The sequence below is a fragment of the Bactrocera oleae genome, chromosome 6, assembly GCF_042242935.1.
Source record: "Bactrocera oleae isolate idBacOlea1 chromosome 6, idBacOlea1, whole genome shotgun sequence".
In the NCBI taxonomy this organism is placed as follows: Eukaryota; Metazoa; Arthropoda; class Insecta; order Diptera; family Tephritidae; genus Bactrocera; species Bactrocera oleae.
The window spans coordinates 13,490,613-13,518,063 of record NC_091540.1 but is presented as its reverse complement, the minus strand read 5'-3'; the positions used below and the strand labels follow the sequence as shown (position 1 = coordinate 13,518,063).

Below are 27,451 nucleotides of genomic sequence, written 5' to 3'. Positions count from 1 at the left end.
CCCAAGTTCGGTACAGCAAACTAAAAACAATTCTCAAACATGTCTCGTTTCTTCCAAGTCTTGCTCGTCGCCTGTTTGGCTTACGCACTCTGCGCTGCGGAAGCTCCACGTTATCGGGTTCGCAATGGACGCATGCAACTCTCCAAACAACGTAGTCGTTTCTTGGCGCGTCAAGAAGTCGCTGAGGAAGCAGCAGTGACACCATACCCCTCCGCTAAGGAACTGATTCCAGAGATTCCATTTGATGAAGCCGCCGCCGCTGCTGCACCTGAAGTTCCCGTTGAACCCGAAGCACCAGCTGCACCCGAAGGCGACATTAATGTCTCAGTGAATGTTGATCTCCCAGCGGAACAGGAACCAGCTCAAGAAGAAGCTGATGAATCCGCTTTCGCCGATGATGCTGAGGATGAACACGAACCAGATCTCATCTATGGCCCACCAGAGGCGGAGGATGTACCAGTTGTCAATGAAATCATCCCCGTTGATGAAATCGAAGCCACCATCGCTGAGGAAGAGGAAGCGCAAGCAGCTGCTGAGGAAGCTATCCAACCTGAACGTTTGACTTTCGGTCGTCGCCTCAACGCACGCAAATCCGCTCGTCCCGCTAAATTGCGCGCAGCCGCTCGTGCTCGTGTCAACTCCGTTAAATCGGCCAGAATTGTAAAGGCTAAGGTTGCAACAAAAGCACGCTCAGCTCGTCTGCAACAATTGCCACAACAACAGCAGTTCTTTGTTCCTCAACAGTTTGTTGCACAACAGCAGCAACAACCTGTTTTCTACTACACCGCTGGGCAACTGCAGCAGTGGTAAAGATAACTCCATTCTAAATATTTTTTTCTGGAAGAAGGTGGTGGGAATCGAATCGGTATTATGACTTTATTACAAGTAAACAATGGGGCATAGAAAATTGTTAACAATTAATATTAAGATAAAAGAAGACAAAAGTGATAAAGATTTAAGAATTGTTAAAGATTTTTGTAGACTGAAAATAAAAACAAAACCAATAAAAGCGAATTAAGTGTGTTATGCAATTGAAGGCCTGACACCGTCAGTTATGGGTCATCGAAGTATGGGAAATAGTTAAAAAGTTTCGGTAAACTCAAATTGTTTCTATTTATAGCTGTTTGCCATTTCTCAGCTCGCTTCTGCTCTTTGGTAAAAAAATACATGTAAAAGCAGCAATAAAGTTATCGTTTTGAATTTGTACAAGACAGTCTGCGGATATCTAAAGTGGGATAACCGCTATCTTCAGTGCTACGAAGCTTTGTTTGGTATATTTTAGATCAGTTTTACTAATGTGAATGTTTCAAATGACAAAGGAACATACAAATTGCTTTTTTCTTGTATTTTTAAAACTTAAGGGGATATTCTAGTGTAGAATTAAAAAAAAAAATTTTTTTTTGTTGCATTTTTTCAAAGTTTTTTGAAAATTTAAATTATTTTCGGAGATATAGACAGTTTACTGACCCGGCCTCCAATCTGGTTCAGCTGGGTCTAACCGAACAAAAGACTTCACGCGAAACTTTAATTGCGTTTCTCTCAGACCAAACTTTTTCAATACGATACCCATGCTTTCTCGAGTTCTACTGGACCGATTTACTTGAAATTTTCAAAGAATCTTTGTTATAGACTCTTCCGAATATGAACTAGCTTCATCCCAAAATTTAAATTTATACTATTTTAAAAAACTGGTAAAAAAAACTGGTTTTGTTTTCAAACAATTGACATTGTGTTAAACAGTTTTTTTTTTACTTATCGCTAGTTCAAACAATTGCGACATCACTACGGATTATAATATTTTTTTCTTTATTTCAGATTTTCTTCAATTCAGATTTCATGGGTATGCTCATGTGCTAATTTTTTGAGACCCCCTTCCTCAGCTGCTAGTTTTTAAAATTTTTAACTTTTTTTTTCAATTTTTTCTGTAGTCTTGTAACATTAATAAATAATTAATAAAAAATTGATAGTAAAAATGTTGGTTTCTTTTACAACACTTTAAAAATTACCTAAAATGCATGTTTCTAGATAGCATACCCTCTTAAGTCTTAAATTGAATTATAGTAATTTATAGAACACAAAAATTAAGGGTTATTACAATGCGATAAAAATAATTAATCCACTAAATAAGGTTTATAACTCTATCGCGCATGCGTCAGAAGACATGTTAGCGCATGATAAATGACGAATGATAAAATATAAAATTATATTCTTTACGACATCTCGAAAGCATTAGACATTCTACGAAGGTCTCCCTCCGCGAAGGCGTTCTAGTGCCGTACATCATAACCGCTTAAAACTGTAGATGTAAGCTCAATTGAAACTTAAAATAGTCTTCACCGACAGACTAACCGAGAGATAGACATCTCGAAATAACTACCAGTATTTTAAAATGCCACGAAGAATTGTTGAGTGTGTGCAACATATTTCGGTACTATAAAATTAGCAACTAAACCGAATTCAATCCCACAAACTTTGAAGTTAAAGAAAACATTCCCCAAAAATGCTTAGAGAAACTTCATGACAATAATTCCTTCCAATTTATTGCATCAGGACTTAATATTTCGCTTATAACAATCACGGCTCAAAGGTACACCTATTTATTTATACCATACACTGGCAGCCTATTTAAATATAACCTAATAGATGCATCATAGAAAGGAGAACGAAAACGATATAAAAAATATGCAAATGTACGCCATTTGTACAAACATACAAAAACAGAACTTTAAATTACGGTATCGCGAACCGTGAACAATCATTAAATATTAATAAGGCGTTTTATGAACTTTTAAGGTCATTACGGCCAAGCGCAAATCAAACGCTTTTACGACAAATTAAAGAAATTAGTATAAAAGCCTGAACTGCTGCGAAAATAGTATCAGTACTTGGTATTAACTACCCAGTAAAGTACATACTACTAAATATTTTAGAAATGGCTCGTTTCCTACAAATCCTGTTAGTGGCCTCCCTGGCTTTTGCACTCTGCGCTGCGGAAGCTCCACGTTATCGTATTCGCAATGGACGCCTGCAACTCTTCAAACAACGTAGCCGTTTCTTGGCGCGTCAAGAAGTCGCTGAGGAAGCAGCAGTGACACCATACCCCTCCGCTAAGGAACTGATTCCAGAGATTCCATTTGATGAAGCCGCCGCCGCTGCTGCACCTGCAGTTCCCGTTGAATCCGAAGCACCAGCTGCACCAGAAGGCGACATAAATGTCTCTGTGAATGTTGATCTACCAGCCGCGCAGGAACCAGCTCAAGAAGAAGCTGATGAATCCGCCTTCGCCGATGATGCTGAGGATGAACACGAACCAGATCTCATCTATGGCCCACCAGAAGCGGAGGATGTACCAGTTGTCAATGAAATCACCCCTGTTGATGAAATCGAAGCCACCATCGCTGAGGAGGAGGAAGCGCAAGCAGTTGCTGAGGAGGCTATCCAAACTGAGCGTTTGACATTCGGTCGTCGCATCAACGCACGCAAATCCGCTCGTCCCGCTAAATTGCGCGCAGCCGCTCGTGCTCGTGCCAACTCCGTTAAATCGGCCAGAATTGTAAAGGCTAAGGTTGCAACAAAAGCACGCTCAGCTCGTCTGCAACAATTGTCACAACAACAGCAATTCTTCGTTCCTCAACAACTTGCAGCTCAACAACAACGTCCCATTTTCTACTACACCGCTGGTCAATTGCAACAGTGGTAAGAATGTGTGATTTGTGGTAAAACGCAAAAGCGGTTATACATACGGTAGTATAGAAAATTGTTAACAATTAAATTTAAGATATAAGAGAGTGTTGAGGTGTAAATATGTAAACACAAATTGTTAAAGATTTTTTAGAGTGATAATAAAGAAAAGTATACAAAACAACCATAAATAAATTATGTGAAGTAGGCGAAAAGGAAAACACAGAAAGTTTACGAAAATTGCAGGAATATAGGCGCGAAACATATTTGGAAACAAAGCATTTTGACCACATAAAAGTAAAAGAAATTAAACTTCATCTGAGTAAGGTTCGTAAGCGCCGGTATTACTATTCTTGTGCTATTGGTTTTATATTACCTAAAAGAATTTCGGATGAGTCCGTAATAAAGTTCAATAAAATTATAATTTTAAACTTCACAGCGGTCAGAAATCTTCCCTAAATGAAAGCTTTTTATATGCTATCGAAAGCCTTGGAGGAACTTTTCGATTTTGATTGGGCTAGTGGTATGATGCTCAATGCTGTACACGGTTTTATATTTTAGAACGGAATACTAAACGCTGGCTTAATGACATAACTTTAACAGTTTGTCAAAAATGGTTTAAAGCCGACTCATTGATGATGACTTGCAATCGTTTTGTTTTGGATCTTTTCTAGCCTGCTGTGTCACCTGTCCTCTGGATTAAGTATCATGCAGATATGCATTTTCCGAAAAAATGCTGCATAGAAATTGAAGAATGCACTCTCCTACCTATTATGCGATTAACTCAGACGGTTCCTAAGAGTTGGCATTGTGCTTTGTCCTTTAGACTTCGTCATGGTCCAATATTAGCATTAATTTCATAATCCTCGTCTGAATATCTTTATTCATCTCCCTCTCTCATCTGTATCTTATCATAGACCTATTGAACGCACGTTTTGCCAGCCAACATATCGGTTTGAACTATTGTTAAATGAATACGCCTGCCTCCCATTTCAGCCTCCTAATAAAAATGAAATTGTTGTGTAGCAAATAAGGTTTTAACATTTGCTATTCTTTAAGGTTGTCGCCTGTTTTATTTGCTTTGCGTAAAGCAAAAGTGCTAGAGACAATTAAATCACCGCCTCAGCCAGTTTCCAAGAGTCTTCATCATGTCCTTCCCCACTTCGGAGTTTAGAAAACTGATCACGGTTTTGATATAATAATAAGACCTATGCTAATATTGTATATTACGTCGGGTCCAAAGAACTTAGAAAAGACTTTTTGGTCGATGCCTTAAATTCCTTTGTTTGAAACTGTGACACAAGTTTGGGATGGTCGAATTTTACTTTTATTCTGTTCTATCGAGATATTTAATCAATGGTCAGTTTGATCGATTATGCAAAATTACCTTTGGCTAATTCGTCCTCTTGTTTTAACCATTAATAAGCAAGACAACATCCTATTATACCCCGAATAATCTTCTAATTTTGTCCTTCCTTTTAAAGTGATTTTATAAGACACAACGAGTTCAAGTATATCTGGAAATAAAACGCATCACTACTTTTCATTTTACAGAACTTCTTCATTCAAAATGAAGTTCCTATTGACAGTCTACAGAGGGACACTATGTTATAATTGCAATTGCCCTTTAACAAAAGTAAAATAAATTAACCATTTTATACAACAACACATCTAAACATCTAATAACTATTCTATGTGGTTCGTTTGCTTATGGAAATAAGTACGATAACAATAATTTGAATATAAAATCAAAAACTCAATGATAACTTAGCAATTACAGTTGTTTGTGTATAACGAATGAACAAGTAAAGTGCACAGAAAATCAAAAATAAAACAAGCCGAATTCAGAACTTCGTTAGTATAGGCAAGTATGTGCATCATTAAATATTAATAAGGCATTTGTGTACTCCTCATACTCGAAACAAATGGTCTTGCGTTAAAATGCAATAATTGGTATATAAGCCTGAACTGCTGGTAAAATAGTATCAGTACTTGGTATTAACTACCCAGTAAAGTACATACTACTAAATATTTTAGAAATGGCTCGTTTCCTACAAATCCTGTTAGTGGCCTCCCTGGCTTTTGCACTCTGCGCTGCGGAAGCTCCACGTTATCGTGTTCGCAATGGACGCCTGCAACTCACCAAACAACGTAGTCGTTTCTTGGCGCGTCAAGAAGTCGCTGAGGAAGCAGCGGTGACACCATACCCCTCCGCTAAGGAACTGATTCCAGAGATTCCATTTGATGAAGCCGCCGCCGCTGCTGCACCTGAAGTTCCCGTTGAACCCGCAGCACCAGCTGCACCAGAAGGCGACATTAATGTCTCAGTGAATGTTGATCTCCCAGCGGAACAGGAACCAGCTCAAGAAGAAGCTGATGAATCCGCTCTCGCCGATGATGCTGCGGATGAGCACGAACCAGATCTCATCTATGGCCCACCAGAGGCGGATATACCAGTTGTCAATGAAATCACCCCCGTTGATGAAATCGAAGCCACCATCGCTGAGGAAGAGGAAGCGCAAGCAGCTGCTGAGGAAGCTTTCCAATCTGAACGTTTGACTTTCGGTCGTCGCATCAACGCACGCAAATCCGCTCGTCCCGCTAAATTGCGCGCAGCCGCTCGTGCTCGTGTCAATTCCGTTAAATCGGCCAGAATTGTAAAGGCTAAGGTTGCAACAAAAGCAATTTGCTGCGCAACAAAAACAACGCCCCATTTTCTACTACACCGCTGGTCAACTGCAACAGTGGTAAAGTGAGAGGGCTTATAAGAAATGTAAATAGTATAGAGAATTGTTAACAATCGGATTGTAGAGTTGTTAAAGATTTTTTTAGACTGATAAATATACCTAAAACCGTTATTCGAACAAAACATATATTATAAAATATGCGATCTTGTGATGTAGGTTGTTACTTTCGGCTGCTGAGGATTGTTCTGTTATTTATATCTATATCTATTCTGATATTGAACATAATGTTAAAGTTTCCGTCCAGCACCCGACCTTGACGATAAATGGTATATGTGTGGTTTCAGTACAAACACACGAAGTTCTTTATAAGTTACTCTTATAGTAAAAAACAAAATGAATATCTACTTATATTTTCTTTTGTTGTTGATTTCATAATCACATTTTGCTTTTGCCTTCATACCAAGTTTATTCATTAAAAATCTCAAATAGCCTCATAGCGCTCTGGAGCACGTAGTAACTCGATCGGTATTTCAAAACTCTCTAGTTTATCCTCTTTGGGCTCCTTTCTTTGTGGCTCTGACTGCGCCGTATCGACGTATTGTTCGGACTTTTGAGCATTTGTTTTCTGTTGTTCCACTCCGGACTGTTGAGATCCCTTAGTGCCCTCTTCCTCTGGATATTGCTCGTATTCATAGTCGGCACGAAAGCCACCATCGCTTATATCATCATCAGCAGAACTGGGCAACTCGGCAGGAGGACCGTAAATGTCATGAGGACTCGGTTGCCTCGGCCTACCCAACGGAGGCGGTCGAATTGGCCAATTAACCGGCGGCGATCCATAAATGTCGACAGGTCGTCGATGCTGCTGTTGTTGTGGCACTTTGCCATGCAGGCGCGTATTGCTTTGTGAATTCCAAGAGTGCCGCGTCTCATTGGGCAGTTCGTAAGTTTGAGACGGCCGATAACCGCTTGGGCGGTACTCACCCCTGCGTTGTGTGTCATCTTCCTCGGCGCTGGGCTTGTGTCGGAATGCTTGAGGATATCTGTGATGCAAAATACGATGACGGTGCCGCGCTAGACGTGTCGCGTCCTCGGCAACATTCAGAACTAGAGCCAGCAGTAAGACGATTGTAAATAATATTAGTTTTGACATTCTCGCTGAGCGCTCTCCTGCAAGTTGCTCTGCAAATTTACGACTTTTCGATTTGTTGTAATGCTTTTATAGCAAAAATTTAATGCGAAAACTTGGCAAATGATCAACTTTCCTATAAATATGATAGAATATTGTTTTCTTTCTTGTTTTTTCGAAAATCTTTGTAAACATTACATTCAAAAAAATATTGAATAAATGCCAATTTTCCACCTGCCAACTCGGTTTGTAACGAATCGGCCGCCACTGTAACCTTCAATTCGACCAGCGAACACGTGAACCGATTACTCGTGTGACCCCGGTTAACAAATTGAGTTTGTGATTCATTTTTATCGCTTGCAAATTAGTAATAGCTTATATGTAAGTCCACGCTTTGCCGGTGACTTTACTGAGCACAGTGTCTCGTTTTAATAATATGGGTCATTTCATGTCAAATCGAAAAATAGTTGGATGCGTTCCCCACCGTATCAAATGAGTTTTGGTGGAAAGTTTTGTCTTATCATAAAACAAAGTTCTGGCGAAAGAAAAAATTTTGAAATTGAAAATTTTACTGTATTCCCGATTTTATGAGTTTATTTATACAATATTTCAGAAACTACTGTATATTAAACAAAGAACGCTGGTGAGTTTTCAGAGGACACTTAGAGGTATGGGGAAAAAATTGTTTTGAAAACAAATTTTGAAAATTACCAAAATAAAAAAATTTTGAATTCTGGAAAATCTTAAAAAGTAAACATCGCGGGAAAATTTTGGCTTAAAAATTTTTTATATTATACCACTTACATATCTAAAGAAATTCCGAAATTTTCATAACGGTGTTCTTCTTGGTTTCAAAGATATGAATTTTTGAATTTGGCAAAACGACTTTTTTCTAGTTTTTCAGCTTTTGTGAGAATTAAGAAGTTACGTTGACAAGTCACGAGAATTATCTATTTTTTTTCTTCATTTCAACCTTTTAGAAACAGAATGTATTTAAAAAAATTAGCGAAAATCACTTTTGTAATAGTGTCTACTTTGTCTTCATAACAAGCTTGCCTGAGGCTAAATGTATAGCAGCTCGCCAAGCAGTGCGGGTGACGAAGAATAAAAGTTAAGCAAAAAAGGCTCATTTTTGTACACTGTGCAACCATATATTCGGGTATGTTGCCTATTTAAACGCATTCAACAAGTGTCAAAATTGAACTTCAAACAACAAAATCTGCAATCTTGCATACAAAATAGACACAGCAGCAAACAAAACAAAAACAGCAAATATTATTTTGTTAACATCAGATGACACAAGCACACACACACACATAGAAGTGACGGTGTGTGATATGTGTAGCTGGCAGATCGAGCGAAATGTAAGATAGAATGACAACAACAAGTAAAACAATGAGCATAAGATAACTGCCGGCTGCAGAGATGATTCCCCGTGGAGCGGACACCCTGCGTTTGATGCGGGAAAATCGCGCAAAATGCAACGTTGCCACAGTTCAATATTCTTACAATTCAATTTAAAGCGTTTAAGGCGCTTCGTTAAACTTCGGAAGTTTCGCAGCGCACGTAAAGACAAATCAAAAACAGATACAGCACAGTTACAAACTCTGCTCTCACGCACACAGTCACACAAATCTATATACCAGCGAATAAATTGCTTTTGCCATACTTTATGTTTTGTTTGTTGTTGTGGTTGCTGTTGTTGTTAATATATGGTATCATGTTTGCTGGGGACGCTCTGCTGCGGTCGCCGGCCACACACAGCCACTGTCAATGGCGCTGGTAACGGTGGCGTCGGCGGCGGCGGCGGCGTCTGAGCCACAGCGTTCGGTAGCCAATCACGCTTGCCAAGCACGTAGCGGCTGGCTACAACGACGCTGTTGCTGCTGGTGGTCATTTCCAATCGAATTTAAACGTCGTTGCATGCGCGCGCGTGTGTGTGTGTGTGAGGTTCCCTGATACTTGGTATGCATACGTGCGCCGGCGTATGTGCGCCTGTGTGTGTGTGTGTCGGCTATAATTATTGAATTTATTCGCTTGCACCTTCGTACGCACACTTGTAGAAGCCACTGTACGCTTGTACATTGGCCTTTTTTGTGACAATCTACTTGGTCTATTTTGGTCCTAAAAATACAAAGCTTGTGCCAAGCTTGGTGGCGGGTGGGAGAGTTGTGCACAGCATTATTGTTTTTTATTTATTCTTGCTTTATGTTACAAACATTTATAGTATTATGAAATATGTTTAATGTTGTTATGTCTATTTCGTTTGGGTATTTGTTGGCCATTTTTTTCATAATCGCCATCTTTCACTTTTGTTTCCAAAGGCTAGCGCTGGTCAATTGCTTTTGTTGTTATTGCCGCAATATTTGTATTCAGCAGGCACGCTGCGACTGTGTGGTGTGCGTGTGTTTGTATGCTTACTCGTTGAACATTTAATTTCCGGTTTCCGATACTTGCTGCCTGTTGTTGTTGTTTTCGTGGTTTTTGTTACATTGTCTACAGTGGTAATTTTTCGTGGAATTTGTCATTTAAATTTTAAATAATATTACAAACTCAAAATGCATAAAACAATTGTATATGCGGTGTTTAGTTCACCTAGTGTTGTTGTTGGCAATTTTTGTATTCTATTTCTGTTATAGCATTTATTGATAGAATTTATTTGCTATATTTTTGTGTTTATTAATATGTGTACATATATTTATGTAAGCTTTCGTGCATTTAGTTATGCATTAAAAATAACAATTTTTTGCTTTGTTTATTTTACTATGGTGACATCACCATTTGTTGACCCAGAATTTATTGTAAAATATACATTTAATCGGCATCCCACCCAGGGTGATTATCCTCAAGTCGTAAGCTTTTAAAAAGTATATATAGTACATACAAGTACATATGTAAATATGTATCGTTTTTGATTTTGATTTTACTTCTTTCGCAACATTTTTATACTCTTGCAACAAGTTGCTACAGAGTATAATAGTTTTGTACACCTAACGGTTGTTTGTATCAGCTAAAAGTTGTATATACCAATAAAAATTATCCGGCTTATGAGACGAGTTGAAATCCGTGTGACTGTCTGTACTTCCGTCTGTCCGTCCGTCTGTCCGTCCGTCTGTCCATCCGTCACAGACAGCAGTAACTTGAGAAAAATTTAGATATCGTAATGAAACTTTGTACACTCATTCCATGGCAAAAACAGCGGACAGGTTCGTATATGGGCGTAATCGGACCACTGCCACGCCCACATAACAAAATTAATTGAAAATCTATAAATTGTCATAACTAAGCACTTAATTAATATATAAAACTGTAATTTATGCTAGGCATCGCGTTAGATAAGGGACCCTGTGGGTTAAAAATTAATAAAATGGGCTTGACCACGCCCTCTAATAGGTTTAAAGTACATATCTCATACATATAGGTTTAAAGTACATATCTATACAATAACCGAATTCGTTTAAGACAAATTCTTTAAGAACGCCTACCGACAGCGCGGAAATGGATGAAATCGGATTATAACCACGTTCTCTCTCCATATAACGGTTTTGTTAAAAACTTTTAAAAGTGCGATAAATCTATAAATAAATGCGCCAGAGACATAAAATCTTACAACCGTGATAATACGAGCGGGCTTCGAATCGGAACAAAACTATTCAAGCCTCCAGTTACTCCATATGTGTACGCCTGTACCTGTTGCTAACTTTTCACCGGAAATAACGATCAATCTGTGAGATATATTGTAGAAATTCGAAAAGAATAATTTTCTGATATCAGTATGCCTGTATGTCAAAAATGTGTGGAATCGGATTTATTATTCCCTTAGCTTCCATATACCTTATAGAAAGATTTTCCAACGCCGGCTTACTACTGCCAGATATGTCTTATTTGATAATGATTTTAATATAACTTTCGCTGACAGGAAGTAAAATATAGGTATAAAACTAATTTAGTCTATGACCTATAATATAAAAGTTAATAAAATGCAAATTTGATTGTAACCGATTCATTATTTCGTCGAAAAATGAATGTTGCATTGTTTCGCAACATTCTTCAAATATAGCTTTGCCAACAGCTGAAGGTATTTGCCCGGCTTTGATTCTTGTAAGTTGCAAGAGTAAAAAATATTCGGTTACAGCCGAACTTAGCGCTTCCTTACTTCTTAGCTTTATTTTCAATTTAATATTCTTAACGCTTCCCTTCGTATGTATGTATATGGTATGTAGTTATGTATGCGGTGTTTAATATATTCAGAATATTAAGTAATAAATATTAGAATTTTATTCAGTAAAGGAATGTCCTTGCTAAATACATACATACTTATAGTCATGGGTTCATGTGTACGAGTATATACTTGGAAAAAATAAACAAATAATAATAAAAATATTATAATATAAATTACGTAATTTTTACTGAAATATTGAACAATATAAAAAAGGTGCTTTCGGCCAAAATAATACATATGAGTGATAAGAAGTATGCAGACTTCTATAAATAACGCGATATTGCCTGTTTGAAATGCTGAAAGTTCCATAAAACCTTCGCTGAATTTCTATATCACTCCTCTTACTTTACTCAGTTACCGCACTCACTGACAAACTATGCCTTGATATACCCTCTACTCGAGTCAAAGCTAACATATGACTGTCTGACTGTTGTTGTTGTTAAGTTCATTAATCTAAGCAGTGAATTTCATAAAGATATGATGTGGTAAATTGGAATACCTGCTATTAAACTCTAAGTAAAGTCTAATTATCCAAACCCAAGGCCACTTTTTCAAGGCCAATTACGAAAGGAGTGTCGCGACAACTGTGCAGGCTACTCATAGCAAAGAGAACATATAGCATGTTGCAAGTGTTACTTACTTTTCTTATAAAATGGAAAGGCGGCACAGTTAAGTCAAAAACATTCATTGTGCAGCACGAAAACGCTTTGTATTCTTTAATAAGAAGACTTGCTGCCAATTTTTCTCAGTTTAATGTGTAATATATGTCAGTAACAGAGTGAAATGTAGCTTGCATTATAATAATTAGTAAACGCAATAGTTTCTGGCTGTCAATCTGTAACATGCAACATTTTCCGCTTGCTGCGGCACGTTGCCTTAACACTTTACGCTCTTTACTGCTGTGAAGCTGAAGTTTGAAGTGTGAGCCAACAACTTGTAAACAAATTGGGAAATGTAAAATTATGAAGACTCTCACAAAATTATGGTATGAGGCAATAACTTCCGGACAGACTTTGCAATTTTAGCTCAAAGTGTGAAATGAGTGTAATTAAAACTTCAACAACCGAGCAAGCGACGCCAAAAGCGAAAAGTAAGCTTTTCATATGCAACGTATAACGGTAAGCTGGTGTGTGGCATGCATGTGTGCAGTCAGAGGAAAACTATTTCTTTTGCTAATTATTTATGCTAATTATACATGTTGATGTAATTTTTATTAAAAATTTTATTTTCTAAAAAATTATATAAAAACAAATAAAGTATATAAAAAACGATCAGCCTTAAAAATAATAAGAATCCTATATGCTTTCTTCAAACACATTTTCACTGAATACTAAACAAATATACTGCTTAGCGCCAGCTCTGCACACTGGCGGAGTAGGCGAAGGAGCGACCAGCCGGCACATAAATTGGCGGTGTGATTAAACGTTGTGAACGCAGCAATATAGGCAATGTCAATGGCGATTTCACTACGGCTGGCTCCAAGTTCGCTTTGACATAGACACGTTCCGCATCCGGATTCTCTTTGGCGCCTTCCTCTGGCTTTGGCGCTACCGGATTGTCACTTACACCACAAGCAGGATGACCAGCCTTGTCGGCTGGCGACACTGGATCCTCAGGCTCATTCACAGCAATGGTTGAGTCCTGATTGGCGGCTGCGATCTCTGTGGGCAATAGAAAAGCACGACTTGGACGCCAACCTGATGGTGGATACGGTGCTTTATCTGCTGATGCTTTGGAAACAGTTGGTGCAGCAGTCTCCTCTGCAGCATTCACAGCGTTCACTTCGTTTACTGTTTCAATAGTAGGCAGTTCCGTTGTGAAGGGCGCAAGCGGCGTTGCAGTGCTGGTTTCGTACGCATACACAATATCCTTATCATTTAGAACAGGCGCTGCTTCAGTGTTTGTGTCGAACGCTTTAACAATATCCTTATCATTTGGAACAGGTGCTTCTTCAGCGACAGCAGAATCCGATTCTTGTGCGGCTTTTATTTCAGTGGGTAACAAAAAGGCGCGGCTTGGACGCCATCCAGCAGGTGGATAGGGTGCTTTAGCTGCGCGCCCTTGCTTGGCGGCATCATCGCTCGCCAGTTCAGCGGGTACCCATTTGTATGGTGTGGTGGTCTCAGCTGCAACGGCCACCTCCGTAGTGGTGTACTCGTTCGCAGGCAATACGATTGTTGTGCCAACTACACCAGCGCCTTCTGTTTGCTCGTCATCTGCAAGGCTTTCATCTTCGCCGGGTAGGTTGAATGCACGGCCAGGCCTATAACCAGCGGCCGGATATGGAGTTGGATAAACTTCCTCTACCACAGCCACCTCGATATCGCCACTATCTGCCTGCTCAATACGTGCCGACAAGCGGTTACTGGGTAGCTGACGTGCATGTGTGACGCCACTCAGCACTGCGGCTGCAAGTAACAAATGGTGTAATGTCGTATATCCAAGATTTAACATTTTGCAAAACAATTTGTTAATATTAATCTAGAATGCTAGTTTTTAGTGAAGTCCTTTAAAGGGTTTTCCTGCTTCGCTTTTTGCTTTCGTAGCACGCACTCCGTTTAAATTTCGTTTTATGTGTGCCCAATTAGTGTATTCAAATACTTAATGCCGACTGTTTTTAATAGAGATGTCAGCAATCATTTTTATATCGAACGCCAAATTTGCGTTCGCGCTGTCGTCCATAAACGCAATTGAGTTCTCTCCGACGCAGGTGTTCTCCGATACTGCGCTCTGCGGCGGCAATCAAATTCGCAATTGTTTCAATGTTGCGCATACGCCCCAACGTCCCTTTAAAGCAGCGCACTACGTCTTCCCAGATCGCACTCAGTTCGATTGCCAAATTATTGATCGCAAACACACACACATATATACATATATATATACGTCAACATTGACGCGTATGTCGTGATTGAGCGCAGCTAATTTGAGCAATTCAAACACACTCGACGCTACCTCGGTTACATGGGACTGCCTGTTAGGTTCAGGCGTATAAAGCGATTATTGCTTAATAATTCTCATTCTATACATTCGTTGTGCTCGTAATCCGCTTTAAATTTGGTTCGAGAAAAATGTAATATAAAATTAAAAATTTACAAAAATAAAACAAAATAAAAATTGCATAATCACCGGCAATGTCAGCGAAATTAAAAATGTTTACGTGCTTGGCATCATAATCTGCATGTTGTTTCATTTGTTCTGATGTTTTCGTGTTTTCTTTTTTCAGAATATAACGCTCTTCTTCTTATCGTAATGTATATAGGTATGTATGTTTCATATTGCATATCTTTCGTTCTTCCATTCATAATGCCGACAGCACACATATTTGTATGTACAATACATATGTCTGCCTATGTGTATGTAAAACTTTGCTCGAGTACCAATGGGCGTTGGAGCTTTCATGAGCGGCATATTAAAATTTTATAGCTTCTTATTACTATGCAAAATATGCTCAATTGCGTATATTTCAGCGAAAGCAAACGTAACTCACACTTTTACATTAACTTAACTTGTGCAGAGTTTTCCAATAAGAATGATATGATTTAAAAAAAAAAAAAAAAAAAACACACTAATTGTTAAGGAAATTCAAATGTGTTTTATTTAATGTGAAGTACGATCGATACAATTAAGTTCTGAGTATAACATCATGCAAATGACCGCCAACACTTCTTTTGCAGAAACGAATTCGATGAACCCAATTTTCAAGTACTTCTTCCACTAAATAAAGTTGTATGTCATGAGTAGCACGTTCAATATTGACACTAAAGCTTGAAGAGAGTCTGGTTGATTGCTTAAGACCAATGACTTTAAATAATCGCACAAGCAGTAGTCTAATATTGTTAAATCACAACTTCTTGTAAGTCATTCAATGTCACAATTTTTTGAAATCATCGAATCTCCAAACTTGTCTCGCAATAATTCGTTTGTTGCACGTGCTGTGTGGCACGTATCTCCGTCTTGTTGGAGTCAGATGTTGTCAAGAGCAACTTCTTCCAATTGCAGCCATAAAACGTTGGTTATCATCGTTCCATACCGCTCTGCATTGACAGTGACCGTATCACCAGCTTCATTTCGAAAGAAGTATAGATCGATGATTCCACCAGACCAAAAACCATACCAAACTGTTAATTTAGGTGAATGTAATGGTTGTTCATGAATAATTTGTGGATTTTCTTCGCATCAGAATCGACAGTTTTGTTTATTTATGGCACCACTCAGATGAAAGTGAGCCTCATCGGAGAAGTTGATTTTCTTAAAAAAATCGTTATGGTTTTCAGTTGTTCCAAGGCAAAATCAGCAAATTAACGATGTCTACGTTGGTTCAATGGATTCAGTACTTGAGTGAGAACAATTTTATACGGATGTAAGCCCAAATTCTTTCTCGAAACCCACCAGATTGTGGTTTGAGACAGCCCCAATTCTTGAGAACGTTTTGGAATCGACAAATTGCGGCCTTCAGCAACACTGGCCTGACAGGCAGCAATATTGTCATTACTTCGAGCGGTTCCTTGTCTTATTGTCACTTGAACATTATGTAATGAAAATTTAAGCTCTAAATTTTGAATTCGACGAATAGCGGACAGAGGTGAACGATTATTATGACCATAAAATGGCAAAAGCGCGCGAAAAATTGCAATTGAAGAACGATTATTTTGTTAAAAAAATTAAATAGTTCGTAAACGTTGTTCTTGGGAATATATTTCTGAGATGAAATTGTAAACATTACTAAATACAATGAAAAAAAAATTACAAATCATGACATATTAAAAATGGCCGAAACGACACTTAGAAATCATATCATCCCTATTGAAATCCCAATATTTAATTTGTGAAAAACCACTTCCTGAAATGAAACTTTATGGATAACACGAAAGTTTTTTCCAACAACTTTTCCATATGGAGAGGTTCCACGCAAATTAAGTGGCAGCAAAGACCTTTGATTGTGCGAACTTATTAGATCCATTTAGAACTACAACAACGAAGTGAATGAGTTAGAAAATAAACACCACGATATTAATGGTGATTATAGAGCACTCATGGGTGAATCCTATCTCAAGCTTTCGCTTTATTGTACCACACAAAGTTGATTAGAAAAGCTTACGACTAGATTGCTTTCATGACCGATATTATCTGAAAATAAAATCGATGACTTTCAGGATTCATATTCAGATTGTTGCTGTTCGCTTGGCAGTGAGCTTTGAAAATTTCATACCGGGGGCATTACTAGCAGACTTACCCCTCACCCTTTCCTCGATTGAAAATAAAAGCTATGAATTTCAAGGTACATATCCATAATGATGATATTCGCTTGAATTGATGATGTACAGCTATCAAAATTTTCATACAGGTTGCATGACCCGCAAACTTCCACCTCATACTCTCATCGACGGCAGTGGTAGAAGGATTCCAGGATCACATTAGAGGTCGCGTTGTGCCCATTTCTGACAAAATGCTGAAATTAATTAGCTATCCTTTGAATATTTCCACTCACAGCAAAACAGACCAAACACGTCATTTACCTAATTTACCGTAGCAGAAAATAAAAATCACCAAAAGTCAATTGTTGTTGTTGGAAATGTCACGAGCATAAATTCACTGCAACTGAGGGCGTTGTGCTGTCAACGAGAATGTCAAACAATTGTCGCACAAACACCAACGTAGCAGAGCGGCGGACAGCAGGCAAATAGCAGACAGCTACAACAACAATGTTGTTGGGCACACGCGACGGCACAATGTGGAGAACGACGCTTGATTGCATTAATTAAGTCACACTTATTTGTCTTCAATAAACAACAACAACAATAACGAAAACAGCGACAGCAACAATTGTCGCTGCGGCCAATTACGATGGCTACTACAAACTAAAGCAACAACAAACAACAAGCGTGTACATACAACAAACAATAACGACAACATTGCGAACAAGCAGACAACGCATTCAAGCATCAACCATTATGTCGCCGCACACACAAACACACATGCGCAACCACACACACACACTCGACAACAATAACAGCGCACAGCCAACAACCAACAACCAACAGCCATTGTGGCAACAACTAAAGCAAATAGCCCAACCGAGTGACAATAAAATCGCGCAAATTTTATGTCAACAACAGTGCGCACCGAAACGCCTATCGTGACTGAGTGTGAGCGCATGTAATTAAGCGCGTATGTATGTACCAGCGCTTGGCCATGACAAAGCCGAGACGAACAAAAGTTTTAATCTATGCGCGCTAGTTAATTTCTACAAAGAAAAGAGCATAGCTAATAAGCGTTGAATGTTTAGGAAGCGGAACAAAGACAATTGACTCGCCATCACTGACGCTGCTCTGTGATCACTTCCAATAAAAAGAGAGCAGAAGCGAATCGTAGCAAGAAAAAATGATTGAGTTATAGAGCTTCGGTTCGTTTTTTGTTGTTGAAACTTAGCTGGGCGCACTATACGCCATTATGGCTTGTAATCAGGCATTCTTTTTGGCTCACCTTTCAGCCAAACAGAGTTTCATTAATAGAAAGCATTGAATCTATTTGGGTATGAAGTCGGTTGGTATACTCCACCAATCGGTTGGTATATTCCAACTAGACAATCGCAAAATGTAAACAGAAAGCAGTATTTAGCAGTCTCACAGCTATAAGTTTAAGCTATACCCCCCCTAAATTAAATCTTGCTCTCTGTATCTCTGCAACAGGAATCTAGAAGCCGCTTTCCGTATAGGTTTAATTTGACGACCTCATTCGTTAGAGTGAAAGTCTAATATCCATGCATTCACCATTACCTACCATGCATTCACTTAACCATAGAATTTAAGAACTTGCCGCATGCTGTTCACTACCACAACTCACCTAGCGTCTGACGAGTGGCGTCGACCACAGCGTCGAAATTTTAAAAGCGATAAAAGTGCGTTTAATTGCATTGCAGCGGCTGACGTGGCCACAAAAGTAAAAAACTACTAAAAACTTAATAAAAATCTGACAGCTTAAAAATATTGCAATAAAAACACAGATACCGTTATGTGTCAGAACACTGCGTACGCCTGTATACGGCGTTTACGTGGTCAATTCATAATAAAACTTGGTTGATGTGGCCGGAACCCAGCGATGCCCGGATTTTAAGCACTTCGTTTATGCACTTGTGTTAGTGCGTGTGCGTGTGTGTGAGTGCGACATGGAATGTCGAGAAGTGTTGTCAAATACAGTTGTATGGCAATGAGTGAACAAATGGTTTCGCTGGCACACAAGCGCAAGCTGGCGCTGCAGAAATATACGTGTGTGTGTGTGCCGCGGCATGCTGATGTGCGAACACAAATAAGTACTCGTAAATAACTGTGTAAATAAGGCTTTGCATGATTTTTTCAGTTTGTTTGCGGCAGTGCAGTTGCTGCAACTTGAGTGCATGGTTAACCCGGCGTCGAACACCGGAATAACGGCTATTTACACGCCTGAAAGTCAGCAACTGCACAGACGGAGGCGCAGAGCAACGCCAATATTATTTTTATTTAATTAACAATTGCACCGGCACTTCATTAAGGCTGCGTCACAGCGGTTAGCTGTTTGCAACATATTTAATTGGCGTGAGTGAAGCTGTGCCGCAAATGGCTTTCCACCTTAATTAATTGCATACCCCAAACCATTTAAGAAGATTATGGATGTAGGCATTTATCGCCTGATTTTCAATTTCCTACGCTGCATTGAAGTCGAAAAAAGCAAAGCAGCTAATATTTATGTATGGCCGAAAGCTATCATTGCAACGACGGTGTCAATTCAATTAGGATCGAGTGGAATTTTGTATTGTAATAGGCTTTACGGCTCGTAACGGAAGCTGCTGCAGCCACCTACTTCTTTGTTTACGTGTGCGCGCGCCCAAACTGGTCTCATCAATGGTCTGTCCATTTGGCACTGTAGCGGCGCAGCAAACCAGCGCCGCAGCTATGGATGCGCGTCAGCCAGCTGCCAATTCCGCATACACAGCATTCAATGCGCTTGAATTGAAGTGGGTGTGCATTATGTTGCATACCTTTTGGCGCTAAAGAATTTCGCCTTGTTTGCATGCAGAGGTCACACACTGCGGTTGCTTCGGAAGGCATTCAATTGCGCCGGTGTGTGCTTGCAAGCGGCGCATATGTGCGTGTGTGTGCCTTCTTTTGACATTCACAAATGAACTGCGCTTAGCCAAACAGCTTGAAGTGCTACGTTGTTGTTGTGTTTGTTGCATGCCGGCAATTTCATTTGCGTAGTCGATTAGCTACCTGCGGCTTTTAAGTCGCCTTTTGAAAAGCTAAGTCAAGAGAGTGGACGCATGCAGACGTCAAATGCATGGATGAATGCGCATGGACGCGATGAATGAAAGGGTTTCGGTATATGACAGGTTGCATGTGGCAAACAGGGCGTTACTACATGCGCTTCTGTCTAATCTGCATTGTAGCGCTTTGATGCAGAACATTTGTTTGTTTCGCGGAATATGGAACAGAAGACTTCATTCAGGCGATCGCTTGTATGAACCGTGGCTTATTGAAGCGTGTAAGCGGCGCTTTTTGTAGGACCTCGCTTTTAAGCGCGTTTTGCAAACATGATTTGTGGACTTGAACTGATTGGATTTATGGTGAATGAAGGTACCGTGGTAAATGGTGACATGATTGGCACTCTTTCACGGTACCGAGTGATGTGATGTTATAAGGTATGGAACTACGTTTTGGTAGCAACAAGAATGGAAACACTTTTCAGTAACAACAAGGAAAAATCAATACAGTGACCTCTTAGTTATGACTGTAAACACGACATAACTGATGAACACATCAAATGGTGGGGTCTTATTTCTTATACATTGCCACAACTGTTAAATCAAAACATGTGATATTTTTTTGCAAGAAAACTTTTTTTTTCATTAGACAGTTAACAAGATTAAATTTACAAATACAAATAAATGTTACAAAATTTGTGATGTCATCGTTGTGTCGGCTGGGTGGTGTCCTTGTTTGTAGATTCCTTTTATATATTTTTTGGTGCGCTGCGCTTCAAGCACAGCTTTAGCTAATTTTACACACATACATACATACATACTAGTTTATTACAGTGGGAGCACACTTTAATTTTTTTGTTGTTTTTTGTTTTTTTGTATTAAGCATAAAAGGTTTGTCAAATTTTCTTATTTTTACAAAAATTTACAACTTTCTGCGGCACTTCTGCAGTACTCACACTTAAGCGGCAGACCTGCAACTCAATGGCGGCGCTGGGCAACAGCTTTGTATTTGAGTGGGCGCGCGGCAGCACGGGCAGCCAAGGATTGGCGGTAAGCCGCCGCTTTGCGTTGACGTTGGCGCAGCGCAGCGGCGCGACGAGCAGCAACCAGGCGCGCTTGTTGTTCGTCCAAAGGAGCGGGGAAGGTTTCGGCAGCTGGGTCGGCAGCGGGCACATCATCGACTGGGGCAGCGTCAGCGGGCAATTCATTGCCGAAAACATCTGGTGGTCCGTACACTTCATCGGGCTGGTTAGCTTCTGGTGGCCCGTACACCTCGTCGGGAATGTTGGTGGCAGGTGCACCTTCATCGAAGGGCACAGCTGGTTTCAGCTCATCGGCAGAGGGGTAAGGGGTGACAGCTGGTGCCTCGGGTGCGGCATCGGCTTCCACTTGACGTGCTAGATAGCGGGTGCGTGGACGCTGGTAACGCGCAGCTGCCGGACGGTAGTAAACGCGTTGACCACGTTGCTGGGGCTCAGCTTCGATGCTGACGATGCAGGCGATGAAAGCGAGCACGGCGCATAGCACGAAAATTTGGAATTTAGCCATTTTTTATTGTTGTATTTGATACTCAAGTGGAGGTTGAAGAAGTTGTTAAATCGTTTGGTTTTTCGAGGATATAATTTTTTTTATCAATCGCGCTAATTTTTTCGAATTATGCAATTTAATTTGATTTAAGAAATGAGAATTTGTGTATGCGGTTTAGTGTGCGAACACTGGAAACTGATATCGAATGACCGTGAACGCTTTGCTTTTATACGCTAAGCCAGCACGAAGCTACCGACTTGGGCGCACGTCCAGCCGCCGACAATTTGGCATGCAGGAACTGCGTGGTGGCGCGGGCATCCTTATTTGGCGCGACCGTGTACGACAAAGTCGCCGCAACGCTGCCTGCAAGCATTTGGGAGTTATGCTGATTTTATGACTAGACGTGACGAACATTTTACCGGTCGCAAACCAAACTATAAAGTTCTAGTGTGTGCGCGCAGATCGACGGTGCGGCGGCAGCTCTAGAGCGTATAAATTCGTGTTAATTGACAGAATGAAAGCGAAAACAGTACTCGTTTTTGTTACTGCTGCTCAGCTGAGCGATCAATGGAATGGCTAGCCATTCCCGTACACTGCCTGTACCCGCTAGCTTGGCGTCGATAGTCGATTACCCGCAGGCTGTTGCTAGGCGCTGTCAATGCTAATTCTTCGGTTCCGCAGTAAAGTTTGCGTGCTCACTTGGTATGGCAAGTGTCGTAGGAATATGGTAATCGGTAGCAAGGCGAATCGGGCAAAGGGTAATTAATAAAATGTTCGTAGATATTCATTAATCTCCATATATATGAGTGAACTAAATTCAACGCAGCGTTGCTAATAAAATATATTTGCTTTGCTTTGGCATAATGAATATTTTTGGATTGTAGTAATAATTATTAACAAGCAAAATCGTTCACTTCGGTTGCACCGCAGCTATAATACCCTTCACTAATACAATGGTTCCTTACAAAAACTTGCTTTCGATCTAATTTCTTGTAGATATCTCGTCAAACGAAAGATTTTCCATACAAGCACTTGATTCCGATTGTTCAGTATGTATGGAAGCTATATGCTATTGTGAACCGACCTAAAGAATTTCTTCCGAGATAACATTGTTGTCTTGGGAAATAACTCATGCGAAATTTCGTGAAGATATTACGTCAAATAAAAAAGTTTTCCATACAATCACTTGCTTCCAATCGTTCAGTTTGTATGGCAGCTATAAACTATAATGGCTGACTAATAAGCAGCTTCTTAGTAAGAAAAGGACAGATACAACATTTCAGATCGTTAGCTTAAAAACTGAGAGACTAGTTTGTATATATACAAACAGACGGACATGGCGAAATGAACTGCTGATCATTTATGTATATATTTTATAGGGTATACGATGTTTCCTTCTGTTCAGTGTATAAAAATCATTCTACATGTTATAAATTATGTGAAAAATATCGCTTAAAGAGGAAGTGTGTCGAAAGTCATGTGAGAATATGTCAAATCGCACGCATTTATGAATATGGTAAGTTTCTTTATTAAGCACCTCCTTTGATTATGTAATACTGCTAACTTTGGATGCGTATACGTATCCGGCTTCGAATTGAACGCTTTCGTTGTTTCGCAACAAAGCTCGTTAACTGAAGACAAGCACGTTCTGGCTGATGAGCTTCACAAATAATCTCAAAAGTGGTTGCGTTTGCTACGAAAAGAAAATATATATTTAATCAACACTGCCAGTTCAGGCTAAACGAAACCCTGAATTTATATCAGAACATAGATTACCAGTACAATAATATTGCAAAAAACACGAAATTCGGATATACCCATATTTGAAGTATGAGCTTGAACGGAAAGGAATAAAGCTACGGTATAGAGTTAAGTCCGTTTGACTAGGGGAAGTAATATTTAGCTCAAGAACGCTTAGTTTGCATATGAGTATACCTGTAGTGAAGCGTTGCTGACAAGGGCGTGCTTACGGAAAAACGACAGCACGTTGACGTTGTGAGCTGATGTGCTGATAGAACGCGGGACACAGGCAGGCTGCCAAAGGTGTGCTATTTGATTTCCATTTACAAAAGAACACACATAGCACACACACACACACATATTTGATTGCGTGTCTGCACAAATACAAATCTCTATGAGTGAGTTGCGAAATCTATTGTTATTGAACTTTGACGGGGCTTTTAGCAGTAAGCGCTTCTGCAACAACAAATTCACTATCGTTCGCTTATCGTTTGCCAGCTCACTGAACTAAGCTTTTCGACCACCATTGAGACAAGTTAGTGAAGAAATAGTGCTGCCTGCAGTTCTGCTTTGAAACGATAAATATGCTTGTTGGGCGAAGGTAGGGGCGTGCAAGGCGGAGCACAAAAGATCTAACTGCTTGAGTACATTTGAACCCGCACAAATACATCAAATATCGCTATTATGATGAAATATACCACATAGTTGTTGTTATTGCTGCATAGAGAAAATGCTGGCATACACAATACAAACACACACATACACACAATTGCAGCTTGTAACTTGCGCCGCATAAACTCCATTGAGCTGCATAAATGCGTAATATAACAGCGCAAGTCAAAGCAAAGCGTTTGCCACCAATCTAATACACAGCTCCACATATTGTGCATATATAGTTGTGTGGGTGCTTGGCACTTTTTATGATAAATATGTGTGCGCTTTCGTTGGCATTGTATTGCAGCGTCTTGTCATAGAATTTCAATATTTCTTGCGCAGCTCAAAAGCAACAGCGCACTCCTTGCCAGGTTCCTTACGAGGCGCCATAGCGCTGCATTTCCGCTGCAGTTGCTCGACCGCGCCGCCACTGTGCACAACTCGCCTGCCATTGCAATTTGTATGAATATGTGATTGCATTTTTATTGCGTTGCAATTGTGTGCAATTTTTAAGATTGGTAGCACAGCAGTAGCGCACCAGCAGAGGCAACGCGCTGGGACCGCCAACTTCCGTTGCCAAGCGCTTCTCATCCGTTTTGTCATTGCGCTTCGAAGCTTGTGTGCGTATGTGTGTGCACGAAATGACTGAATATCTGTGCTTATGCTTCCGCTTGCAACATTTGTAGTTATACAAGCGTAGGTATTTATTCGCATGTGTAAGTTATTGCTGCTTGTTTTTACGTTTCGTTAAAGTTAAATCAGAATTATTGCTATGCATTACGCAATAGTAGAGATCTACTAGGAATTTAACGGCAACACGAAAACTTATTCGTCGAAAGAAATTTTTAAACACACATTTTTTTTTGGTCAGCTAGTTCCAACACCTCAATATATAATATTTTTTAAAAATTTCGATTAAGGGGAAACCAGTTTAGGAGGCCTCGATTCGAGTGCTTTTTGTGATTTTTTTTAAACTGAGAAAGAATAATTATAATTCGTTTAAACCCTCAGCGTATTTTATTTCTATTTTGAACAACACTTTTAAGTTTTTCGATGGCACTTCCGCCAGAAGTGGTGGAGTTAGAGGGTGTTGTTCATTGACGTTCGCCATCATGACTGCTGGCGGAACACCTGGAGGTCACAGTTTTGATCTGAAATCATTATTTTTTTTTCTTGCGTTAGTAACATATTTTCTAAGAATATGAACTAAACTCTGGCCAAAAGAGTTAAAAATTAAATGTTTCGGAGGTGTTTGAATAACATGTTATGTTTTTATATCACTTTTTTTCACCTTTCTTGCATAAAAAATATGTTTTACTTAATAATATCATTCCAATTTTAATTCATAATTTTTGGACTTCAATAAATGATATTCACACAAATTTTCAGATCGATTCGCCAATAACTTTTCGAGCTACGATTCCTGCAAATTGAAAAAAAGTCGTTTCGAGAAAAATGCATTTGAAAAAAAAAGTGTGCTTCGGCACTGAATCGACCGGTGTTTACCTTAGTGCTGATATAACCGGAACTAATTGGAACTCGTTTTGAAACTTAGACAACATATTCTCTAGTTCTACTAACAATTTATGCAATAAAAAAAATAATTTTTTTGAATCATCTAAACTGGGGTCCGCCCTTAAAGGAATACATAAGTTTTACGGCTTCAAAAAAACAAACAATTTTTTTATTGTCCTATTTAATGCTATAGCATCTCTAAAATTTTGTCCTAATTCTCAAGTTGATACCAGTAAAAAAATAGTCTTAGAGATAAAGCTTTGAAAAGTTGCGTGCTCCAGGTCAGCTATATAGTCACTTAAAATCTCTTAAAACTTTAAACGGGTTTTTCTTGAAACTGTGTTTTCAAAGTCGGTTGTCAAGATTTCTCATGAACTACTCAACCGATCTTAATGAAATTTTACACAGGTCTTTGAAATATAATATAATATATTGTACAAGGTTTTGCAGTGGAGGATTTTTTTTGTTCAATTACAAATATTTAATAAAAAAACAACGTCAAGAAATTTTCACTAAAATTTGCATGCTTTTATAAAAACGTCTGCCAAAAATACAATTTTCACTTTATTTGTTTTTCTCATCCCAATACCTAGTTAATGGTCTTAGTTCAAACTTTTTTTTTTTTTTTATTTGATGATCTTGTCAGCAATTCTGCCGGACTACCGTCGTAATGATAGAGTTTTGAATATCATAAAATCTTTATCAAATATGTATCGCGGGAATAATAAAATGTTAGAATAAAAGATTTTATTTTTTATACAATATGAAAAACAAAATAATTGAAAATAGGGCATTTTTTGTTCGACGAAACCCATGTAACCCCCTAAACTACTTTTTTTTACTAAAAATAAATACCTGAACCATATGACTAGTGTCTTTTCTAAAGCGCATATCTGCATCAAAGCTTATTTTGCACAAAATGAGAAAACGTTATGTTATGAAATGAACAAAGCTATATTTTTATATGTAAAAATAGCCCGTTTTGAAACGAACACGCACATTTAAGGCTTATTTACTTGGAAACTAACTCATTTAGACCATAATCTTAGTGACGATATTGTATTTATCAGCACTAAGAGCAAGACACTATATAGAACAGTATAATTCTAAGAGATTTTTCATATAGAAACTTTTTGTCGTTGCTCAATCTTATTAAAATTGTTGGCGCTGCAGCTCGCATAGTTCTGCAAGAAGTGGCATACATTTTATTGCCACGAATTGTCAAAAGGTGCAATATAAATTTATGTAAATACAAGCGCACATACAATGTATAACATATCTAGCCACTCATGTGCATAGCACCACCCACATAAGCTACTATACACACAATCTGAGCGGTGCGCGTGCGAGTGTGTGCTTTTAGTTTACCTGCCACAACGTCCACAACGCCCATACGCCCACTTTTGTCACTTTGCCATGCTGCCGAAAAGTTGGTCTGCTATTCGGTGGCACTTCACCTCACCTATGCTCAAGCAGAACCGATACACACACACACACACATATATATATGCAATGTGCATGCGACGCTGGCGCAGGTAGAGATACAGATATGACTTTTGCTCATTTGGTTTGTGTGCATTTTAAATAGTTCTGTTTCCTTGTTGTTGTTGTTATCGTTGTCGTTGTTGCTCTCCGGTTTATTACACATGGCTGCATTGCTTTTGTTTTTGTTTTTGTTGTTGTTTTTGTCTACTTTTCTTTGGGAAGTCTTTGGGAAGTTGGCTTGCACTTTGGCCTTGGCTTTCGGCAACCAAACAAAAAATGACACTGCACAAAAAGCAAATCACAAGAACGTCAACAGCAACAACAAAACTGATGCAAGAAGATTGTGAAATTTTGTTGGAATATTTAACTGGCAAACTTTTAGCTTTTCACCTGCAAAAGCGCAGCTCGGTCGGTGTGATTTGCATATGTATGTACGAGTATTTGTGTGAGATAAAAAGCGCACACCTTTCTGAACTTCTCGAGATGCGTTAGCAGCAGTGTGTGAAGCCGGCTGCATGCCTTTGCAAATAAGCACTCAAACACATGCATATATATATTAGGGTGAAGCGAAAAAA

The 27,451-nt window shown here is 39.2% G+C and overlaps 4 protein-coding genes and 1 pseudogene across 4 annotated transcripts; 3 read left to right on the top strand and 2 right to left on the bottom strand.

The window, feature by feature from the left end:
• Nucleotides 1-1,036, top strand: LOC106624176 (uncharacterized protein CG45076-like). Its single transcript, XM_070111452.1, has one exon. The coding sequence runs from the start codon at nucleotides 40-42 to the stop codon at nucleotides 808-810; it is 771 nt and encodes a 256-aa protein (XP_069967553.1). The 5' UTR covers nucleotides 1-39; the 3' UTR covers nucleotides 811-1,036.
• Nucleotides 1,037-2,895: 1,859 nt separating this feature from the next.
• On the top strand, nucleotides 2,896-3,910 carry LOC106624177 (uncharacterized protein CG45076). The gene has a single exon (XM_070111773.1). The coding sequence runs from the start codon at nucleotides 2,933-2,935 to the stop codon at nucleotides 3,698-3,700; it is 768 nt and encodes a 255-aa protein (XP_069967874.1). The 5' UTR covers nucleotides 2,896-2,932; the 3' UTR covers nucleotides 3,701-3,910.
• A 1,772-nt stretch (nucleotides 3,911-5,682) lies between these two features.
• LOC106624172 (cytochrome c1-like) lies at nucleotides 5,683-6,540 on the top strand (annotated as a pseudogene).
• A 6,342-nt stretch (nucleotides 6,541-12,882) lies between these two features.
• LOC106624175 (uncharacterized) lies at nucleotides 12,883-14,436 on the bottom strand. The gene has a single exon (XM_014243858.3). The coding sequence runs from the start codon at nucleotides 14,171-14,173 to the stop codon at nucleotides 13,067-13,069; it is 1,107 nt and encodes a 368-aa protein (XP_014099333.3). The 5' UTR covers nucleotides 14,174-14,436; the 3' UTR covers nucleotides 12,883-13,066.
• A 6,340-nt stretch (nucleotides 14,437-20,776) lies between these two features.
• LOC106624173 (uncharacterized) lies at nucleotides 20,777-21,692 on the bottom strand. Its single transcript, XM_014243856.3, has one exon. The coding sequence runs from the start codon at nucleotides 21,501-21,503 to the stop codon at nucleotides 20,934-20,936; it is 570 nt and encodes a 189-aa protein (XP_014099331.2). The 5' UTR covers nucleotides 21,504-21,692; the 3' UTR covers nucleotides 20,777-20,933.
• Nucleotides 21,693-27,451: the final 5,759 nt, after the last annotated feature.